The following is a 9,643-nucleotide window of genomic DNA, read 5'->3' as shown; positions in this document are numbered from 1 at the left end:
CGGAGGCACAGATTTGTTGCATCAGCTTGGTGTTTGTCCCGCTGTGTGGAGTGGACTCCCGGCGCTGCGACAGTAAGCAGAGAAACAGGCTGCAGGCCGACCAGATGTTTTTGTTGCCTGTTAGAACCCCGCCCCCTCCCTCCCCCTTTGCAGGCTTGTTGCGGCCGGTCTCTGCCGAGCTCTGCAGCTCTCTGAGCGAACCACGTGGCTGCGGTGTGAGATCCTGACTGGCTCGGACTCGGCTGTTACATCAGGACAGGAAGCTGCAGGGACTGGAACAGTTTTCCAGCTGAGGCGCGTTGGGAACGCTGACTCGGCTCTGACAGGAAGTTCTGCAGGCTGCGTGTTCAGACCTTCCAGCTGCAGACGGCCCGGTGTCTCAGATGGAGCAGACGGCGTCTCGCTGGGCCTTCGGAGACTTCTCCACATACTTTGGGGTGCTTGTGATCTTCCTGGTCCTGGGCCAGGCCTTCGAGTGCTCCTGCAAACCCCAGCAGTTCGACTGCAACCTGCACATCTGCCTGCCGGTCTTCACCGCCTTCGTGTTCGTGCTGTGGACGGACCGACCCTTCCACAGAGTCGCCAGACACCTGTTGTCCTTCGACCGGCGCCACACCTGCAGCTTCTTGGCTTCTTCCTGCGTTTCCATGTGCCGGGCGGCGTTCATCGCGCTGCTGTGGGTGGTGTGCGTGCTGATTGGTGGGAACTGGTACGTCTGCTGCATGAAGAGCCACGCTGACAAGCAGGAACAGCTGGCGTGCAAGTCGGAGGGAAGGCTGACGGTCGGGGAGCGGGCCGCCATCGCCGAGCTGAAGAACCGATCCAGGGTAAGTTCTTCTCTTCTGCTGACCGAAACCAACAACGCCGCTCAACGTTTCCGCTCCTGTTGCAGAACATCGGCTCCTTTCTGCTCTTCGGGATCATCTGCGTCCCGGCACTGGTCTCCATGCTGGGATGGCGAAGACCGTCCTGCTGGGAAAGACAGAGGCTGTACTACAAACTGATCCTGGAGCAGGAGGAGAAGGTTCTGGAAGAAACTCTGAGGAAATACGCCAGGAAGAAGCTGACGGAGGAGTTTGAGAGGAAGATTGGAGACGAGCGATGGGAGGAATGCTTCGATGTCGCCGAGCAGCTGATCAAACTGTCGGCTCGGCCAGCGGTTCCACCAGAACCGGGAGCAAACGATTGGAGAACAGGTCCAGAACCGGATGAGTAACCGGACCGAGACTCTGTCATCTGCTCAATGGGACAAAAATAAAATGTTCTGCGTGTTTTTACTGGAAGCTCCTTCCTGCCGTGTTCAGGTGTAAAACAAGTGTCTGGAAATCATCATCAGAAGTCGGAATCCTGATCTAAAGTCGGAATCATGATCGGAAATCGGAATCATGGTCCAAAGTCGGAATCATGGTCCGAAGTTGGAATCATGATCTGAAGTTGGAATCATGAACTGAAGTCGGAATCATGGTCCTAAGTCGGAATCAATGTCTGAATTTGGAATCATGATCCGAAGTCGGAATCATGGTCCTAAGTCGGAATCAATGTCTGAATTTGGAATCATGATCCGAAGTCGGAATCATGATCCGAAGTTGGAATCATGATCGGAAATCGGAATCATGGTCCAAAGTCGGAATCATGGTCCGAAGTTGGAATCATGATCTGAAGTTGGAATCATGAACTGAAGTCGGAATACTGATCCGAAATCGGAATCATGATCCAAAGTCTAAAACCTGATCCACAGTCGGAATCATGGTCCGAAGTTGGAATCATGATCTGAAGTTGGAATCATGAACTAAAGTCGGAATCGTGGTCCGAAGTCGGAATCATGATCCAAAGTTGGAATCATAATCTGAAGTTGGAATCATCATCAGAAGTCGGAATCCTGATCTAAAGTCAGAATTATGATCGGAAATCAGAATCATGGTCCGAAGTCGGAATCATGGTCTGAAGTTGGAATCATGGTCTGAAGTTGGAATCATGATCCATCTCCCAAACCGGAAGGCTAGCGGATCAATTCCAGGTTTTTCCTGACAACAGGCCAAAGTGGGCAAGACACTGAAGACTGGTGTGTGTGTGTGTGTGTGTGTGTGTGTGTGTGTGTGTGTGTGTGTGTGTGTGTGTAAATGGATATGATGTGTGAAGTGCTTTGAGAGGTCAGAATGACTGGAAAAGTGTTTTATAAATACCGCGTCTACTTGTTATGAGATTAAATCAAAATTCTGATGAAAAACAAGAAAATTATGTTTTATTATTATTTATGGAAAAAAAAATCAAAATTATGAGGAAAAAGTTAAAATTCTGAAAAAGTTGATATAAACTCACAATGAGAGAAATTTATGAGAAAATGTCCAAATTAAGTTAAGGTATAAAACTTAATGACAACGTTGGAGATCATGTTAAATCTGCTCCAACTGACTTTCTGATGAAATGTCGGAACTTTCTGTCTAGATTTTACTGATCATCAGACGTTCGGTAAAAGTTTAACGTGGCAGGAACAAACTTCCAGCAGTTAAAAAATCCATTTTGTTTCTCTTGTTCACGACGTTTCTGCTTCTAAAAAACGTTTTCTTCCGTTCGTCGCATCAAACTCGGAAACGTTTGAGCGTTAAGTTTTTTTTTATTTTGGTATAAATAATAAAGTTTAAATTTAAAACCAGTCTGGTCTGGTAAAACTGGGAAGAAGTCATTTATTCCACACGGCGACCTGCGAAGCGACGAACCTGAACATGTTTTATTAAAGCAGTCACAGCGCCGCCTGCTGGAGGACGCCATAATCACGTTTATATCTGCGCCGTTTATGTCCAGGTGACCTCATAATGATCAGATTACGTCTACACGACGACAGAATGATTAAACTACGATAAAGCAACTTCTTACCGCGCTACAGGACAAATGGCTGTCATGATTTGGACTCTTTGTGTGTCTTCTTTCCTGGTTTCCTGTTTTATTTTGTAGTTTTCCTGTTTAGTTCACTTGTCTTGTTTCTTGTTTGAACTTTGTTTCTGCTCATCAGATCACCTGCTCCCCAGTCAAGTCATGACACCTGTGTCTCATCATGTTGGCTGCATATATTCTCCTGGTTTTCCGTTGCCAGTTGCTGGATCATTTTGTTGTTAGTCCCCTGAGATCCTCCTGGAAAATAAATTAGTCTTGGACCTACACCCCTGTTCCCTTGTCTCTGCATTTGGGTCCACTCCTTCACCGCCGTCCTGACAATGGCGGCTTTGTGTAAATGTCTGAAACGCCATTGGTCAAGACGCTGTCGCGTCTCCGAGATGTTGAGCTCGTTTCAGGATAAATCATCCTGCAGCAGATTGATGTGAAACCTGCAGCTCTGCTCCGTCGCGCAGTTCCTGACTCCACCTGCAGGGGGCAGCAGAGATCCTGTCCATTGCAGTCATTCAACCTGACTTCCTGCAGCTGATGGCGCCTTGGCGTTGCCTGCTCGCTGCTCGTCTCTGTAGTACTACACATGTATAAGCATCCACTGCTTTCTAAACTACCAGCAGTATAAACTTTGTTAAATATGAAAATATAATTCTTCATGTTGCAGCTGAATCTGTAACAAGCTTTCATCTCCTGTTATTTTGTTTAAAGTCTTCAAGAGGAAATTAGCTTTAATGTTTCATGTTTATGATGCTTTTTTCTGTCACTGAGGTGTGTTTGTAGAGTTATAAACGCTGCATCTGCTGCTGTGTTGCTGCAGTTTGTACCGAACATGCTCGGATGTTGTCATGCACCATCAGCACATCCTGGTGGTAAAGTCTCTCTTCATGTAGAAGCCAGCTGACACCAGTTCACGTGTCAGATAAGAGATTTTATAGAGAAACACATGTTCAGTATCTGCTGCATTTTCACGTGTGCACATGTGAGTTTATAAGGTGTTTATAACACCTTCTTGATTTACACTCACTTCTTGATTTACACTGCAAACTGTTACTGTGTAACTGATTTTACATTATAATCTAAATAAGCAAAAGGCTGTTTGTATTGAACTGTCTTTATTTAAAAAACAAAAATGTGTTTGTTAGTGCAGGAAACTGTTTCCTGTAGCGTCATGCTGAAGGGGAAAAGCTGCAGCTCTGCACATGCATACGAACTTTAGCCTGCATGTTATACACAAGGCAACTCCTCCTTCATGTAGCCTGGGAATCTAATGGAAACATGTTCTTTCAAATAAATAGTCAAGTCAAATTTATCTATCAAGTACAGTACATGTAAAAACCGCCTCCGTCGGCCATCGTGCTGTACGGAGCAGAGCAGATAAACTAATATTTCTAATAAAACAGAAGAAAACTACGTTATAAAACATAAATCACACAAGAATGAAAACACATTGAAATGCTCAAACTGGAGGAAAAGCAGCATTAAAAGTGCTTTAATCATCCTGTAATGATCTGATGTTAAACGACAGAATGTTGCAGTCTGGCAGCAACAGAAAAAACTCCGTCAGCTTCGCCTTTAACCGGCTGTAGGAGCGGCTGCTTCGTTGCTCTGAAGGTTTAAAAGCTCTGATGAATAAAGTGATGCTGCGGTAAGACGTTTACAGCAAACGCTAAAATGTTTAACTGTGGCCTGAACTGCACAGGCAGCCAGAGACCTGCAGCCAGAGACCTGCAGCCAGAGACCTGCAGCCAGAGACCTGCAGCCAGAGACATGCAGCCAGAGACCTGCAGCCAGAGACCTTCAGCCAGAGACCTGCAGCCAGAGACATGCAGCCAGAGACCTGCAGCCAGAGACCTGCAGCCAGAGACCTGCAGCCAGAGACATGCAGCCAGAGACATGCAGCCAGAGACCTGCAGCCAGAGACCTGCAGCCAGAGACATGCAGCCAGAGACATGCAGCCAGAGACCTGCAGCCAGAGACCTGCAGCCAGAGACATGCAGCCAGAGACCTGCAGCCAGAGACCTGCAGCCAGAGACCTGCAGCCAGAGACATGCAGCCAGAGACCTGCAGCCAGAGACCTGCAGCCAGAGACCTTCAGCCAGAGACATGCAGCCAGAGACATGCAGCCAGAGACCTGCAGCCAGAGACATGCAGCCAGAGACATGCAGCCAGAGACCTGCAGCCAGAGACCTGCAGCCAGAGACCTGCAGCCGGAGACCTGCAGCCAGAGACATGCAGCCAGAGACATGCAGCCAGAGACCTGCAGCCAGAGACCTGCAGCCAGAGACCTGCAGCCAGAGACCTTCAGCCAGAGACATGCAGCCAGAGACATGCAGCCAGAGACCTGCAGCCAGAGACATGCAGCCAGAGACCTGCAGCCGGAGACCTGCAGCCAGAGACATGCAGCCAGAGACATGCAGCCAGAGACCTGCAGCCAGAGACCTGCAGCCAGAGACATGCAGCCAGAGACCTGCAGCCAGAGACCTGCAGCCAGAGACATGCAGCCAGAGACATGCAGCCAGAGACATGCAGCCAGAGACCTGCAGCCAGAGACATGCAGCCAGAGACATGCAGCCAGAGACATGCAGCCAGAGACCTGCAGCCAGAGACCTGCAGCCGGAGACCTGCAGCCGGAGACCTGCAGCCAGAGACCTGCAGCCAGAGACCTGCAGCCAGAGACCTGCAGCCGGAGACCTGCAGCCAGAGACCTGCAGCCAGAGACCTGCAGCCAGAGACATGCAGTCAGAGACCTGCAGCCAGAGACCTGCAGCCAGAGACCTGCAGCCAGAGACATGCAGTCAGAGACCTGCAGCCAGAGACCTGCAGCCAGAGACCTGCAGCCGGAGACCTGCAGCCAGAGACATGCAGTCAGAGACCTGCAGCCAGAGACCTGCAGCCAGAGACCTGCAGCCAGAGACCTGCAGTCAGAGACCTGCAGCCGGAGACCTTCAGCCAGAGACCTGCAGCCAGAGACCTGCAGCCAGAGACCTGCAGCCAGAGACCTGCAGCCAGAGACATGCAGCCGGAGACCTGCAGCCAGAGACATGCAGCCGGAGACCTGCAGCCGGAGACCTGCAGCCAGAGACCTTCAGCCAGAGACATGCAGCCAGAGACCTGCAGCCAGAGACCTGCAGCCAGAGACATGCAGCCAGAGACCTGCAGCCGGAGACCTGCAGCCAGAGACCTGCAGCCAGAGACATGCAGCCGGAGACCTGCAGCCAGAGACATGCAGCCAGAGACCTGCAGCCAGAGACCTGCAGCCGGAGACCTGCAGCCGGAGACCTGCAGCCAGAGACCTGCAGCCAGAGACCTTCAGCCAGAGACCTGCAGTCAGAGACCTGCAGCCAGAGACCTGCAGCCAGAGACCTGCAGCCAGAGACCTGCAGCCAGAGACATGCGGCCAGAGACATGCAGCCAGAGACCTGCAGCCAGAGACATGCAGCCAGAGACCTGCAGCCAGAGACCTGCAGCCAGAGACCTGCAGCCAGAGACATGCGGCCAGAGACCTGCAGCCAGAGACCTGCAGCCAGAGACATGCAGCCAGAGACATGCAGCCAGAGACCTTCAGCCAGAGACCTGCAGCCAGAGACCTGCAGCCAGAGACATGCGGCCAGAGACATGCAGCCAGAGACCTGCAGCCAGAGACATGCAGCCAGAGACATGCAGCCAGAGACCTTCAGCCAGAGACCTGCAGTCAGAGACCTGCAGCCAGAGACCTGCAGCCAGAGACCTGCAGCCAGAGACCTGCAGCCAGAGACATGCGGCCAGAGACATGCAGCCAGAGACCTGCAGCCAGAGACATGCAGCCAGAGACCTGCAGCCAGAGACATGCAGCCAGAGACATGCAGCCAGAGACCTTCAGCCAGAGACATGCAGCCAGAGACCTGCAGCCAGAGACATGCAGCCAGAGACCTTCAGCCAGAGACCTTCAGCCAGAGACCTGCAGTCAGAGACCTGCAGCCAGAGACCTGCAGCCAGAGACCTGCAGCCAGAGACATGCGGCCAGAGACATGCGGCCAGAGACCTGCAGCCAGAGACCTTCAGCCAGAGACCTGCAGCCAGAGACATGCAGCCAGAGACCTGCAGCCAGAGACATGCAGCCAGAGACCTGCAGCCAGAGACCTTCAGCCAGAGACCTTCAGCCAGAGACATGCAGCCGGAGACCTGCAGCCAGAGACATGCAGCCAGAGACCTGCAGCCAGAGACCTTCAGCCAGAGACCTGCAGCCAGAGACATGCAGCCAGAGACCTGCAGCCAGAGACATGCAGCCAGAGACATGCGGCCAGAGACATGCGGCCAGAGACCTGCAGCCAGAGACCTGCAGCCAGAGACATGCAGCCAGAGACATGCAGCCAGAGACCTGCAGCCAGAGACCTGCAGCCAGAGACATGCAGCCAGAGACCTTCAGCCAGAGACCTTCAGCCAGAGACCTTCAGCCAGAGACCTGCAGCCAGAGACCTGCAGCCAGAGACCTGCAGCCAGAGACCTGCAGCCAGAGACATGCAGCCAGAGACCTGCAGCCAGAGACCTTCAGCCAGAGACATGCAGCCGGAGACCTTCAGCCAGAGACCTGCAGCCAGAGACCTGCAGCCAGAGACCTGCAGCCAGAGACATGCAGCCAGAGACCTGCAGCCAGAGACCTGCAGCCAGAGACATGCAGCCAGAGACCTTCAGCCAGAGACCTTCAGCCAGAGACCTGCAGCCAGAGACCTGCAGCCAGAGACATGCGGCCAGAGACCTGCAGCCAGAGACCTGCAGCCAGAGACCTGCAGCCGGAGACCTTCAGCCAGAGACATGCAGCCGGAGACCTTCAGCCAGAGACCTGCAGCCAGAGACCTGCAGCCAGAGACCTTCAGCCAGAGACCTGCAGCCAGAGACCTGCAGTCAGAGACCTGCAGCCAGAGACCTGCAGCCAGAGACATGCAGCCAGAGACATGCAGCCAGAGACCTGCAGCCAGAGACCTTCAGCCAGAGACATGCAGCCGGAGACCTTCAGCCAGAGACCTGCAGCCAGAGACCTGCAGCCAGAGACATGCAGCCAGAGACCTTCAGCCAGAGACCTTCAGCCAGAGACCTGCAGCCAGAGACCTGCAGCCAGAGACCTGCAGCCAGAGACCTGCAGCCAGAGACCTGCAGCCAGAGACCTTCAGCCAGAGACATGCGGCCAGAGACATGCAGCCAGAGACCTGCAGTCAGAGACCTGCAGCCAGAGACCTGCAGTCAGAGACCTGCAGCCAGAGACCTGCAACCAGAGACCTGCAGCCAGAGACCTGCAACCAGAGACCTGCAGCCAGAGACCTGCAGCCAGAGACCTTCAGCCAGAGACATGCAGCCAGAGACCTGCAGCCAGAGACCTGCAGCCAGAGACATGCAGCCAGAGACATGCAGCCAGAGACCTGCAGCCAGAGACATGCAGCCAGAGACATGCAGCCAGAGACCTGCAGTCAGAGACCTGCAGCCAGAGACATGCAGCCAGAGACCTGCAGCCAGAGACATGCAGCCAGAGACCTGCAGCCAGAGACCTGCAGCCAGAGACCTGCAGCCAGAGACCTGCAGCCAGAGACATGCAGCCAGAGACCTGCAGTCAGAGACCTGCAGCCAGAGACCTGCAGCCAGAGACCTGCAGCCAGAGACATGCAGCCAGAGACCTGCAGTCAGAGACCTGCAGCCAGAGACCTTCAGCCAGAGACCTGCAGCCAGAGACCTGCAGCCAGAGACATGCAGCCAGAGACCTTCAGCCAGAGACCTTCAGCCAGAGACCTGCAGCCAGAGACCTGCAGCCAGAGACCTGCAGCCAGAGACCTGCAGCCAGAGACCTGCAGCCAGAGACCTTCAGCCAGAGACATGCGGCCAGAGACCTGCAGTCAGAGACCTGCAGCCAGAGACCTGCAGTCAGAGACCTGCAGCCAGAGACCTGCAACCAGAGACCTGCAGCCAGAGACCTGCAACCAGAGACCTGCAGCCAGAGACCTGCAGCCAGAGACATGCAGCCAGAGACATGCAGCCAGAGACCTGCAGCCAGAGACATGCAGCCAGAGACATGCAGCCAGAGACCTGCAGTCAGAGACCTGCAGCCAGAGACCTGCAGCCAGAGACCTGCAGCCAGAGACATGCAGCCAGAGAAGATTTCACATAGTTTTCATGACCTTTTCTCGTCGATTCCACATCGATTTCTGGTCGTTTTCTTGACGATTCTGACTTTTGCATCGCTTTCATAAACATGAGCAGACTTTTAAAAGTTGTCAGCAGCGCTGCTTCTGTCCTAAAACTGTTTAAAACCAGACGGAAATCCTCAGAAATGCGATGAAGATCTCGGTCTGACTGCAGCAGTTATTATATAAACTTCATAAGAAAATCAGAAGAATGTGAGGCCAGTTTGCACTGGGCCAGGAACCAGTCTAGCACCAGTTTTAATTAGGCGAGCACGTGTTTTTAGAGGGTTGCAGATCAGTTTTCAGTGGGTTGTGGACCCGTTTTGGGCAAAGGAGAAAGGGTTTAAAAAGTGTCTGAGGTTGTAGAAAGACTGGAAAACCTTGACCCCCGACCAGTCCACCGCAGCCGGTTCTTGGCTTTTGGGGCGGAAACCGTTCTAGCACCTCTGCAGGCGACGTCTGCAGAACAGGAAATGCTTGTGGTATCTTCTGCTGAGCTTTGTGTTCCAATTCAGGTCTCAGCAGATGCAACTTGTCTGTCAAAGATGAAGCAGCTTCTGACTGATTTTCCCTTCACCAAAGCGAGCGTCTTCCTCACAGTCATTGTG

General features: G+C 53.0%; 1 protein-coding gene across 1 annotated transcript; it reads left to right on the top strand.

Annotated features, from left to right (window-relative positions):
- The first annotated feature begins 257 nt into the window (after positions 1–257).
- On the top strand, positions 258–3,777 carry LOC306754955 (uncharacterized protein). Its single transcript, XM_079239134.1, has 2 exons — positions 258–827; positions 893–3,777. Exons 1-2 carry the CDS (start codon positions 384–386, stop codon positions 1,214–1,216), a joined length of 768 nt encoding a protein of 255 aa, XP_079095260.1. The 5' UTR covers positions 258–383; the 3' UTR covers positions 1,217–3,777.
- The last annotated feature ends 5,866 nt before the right edge of the window (positions 3,778–9,643 follow it).

This window comes from Telmatherina bonti (genome assembly GCF_933228915.1).
Source record: "Telmatherina bonti genome assembly, chromosome: 4".
Lineage (NCBI taxonomy): Eukaryota > Metazoa > Chordata > Actinopteri > Atheriniformes > Telmatherinidae > Telmatherina > Telmatherina bonti.
Note: the sequence above shows the minus strand (reverse complement) of the source record. Positions and strands in the feature narration are given on the sequence as shown.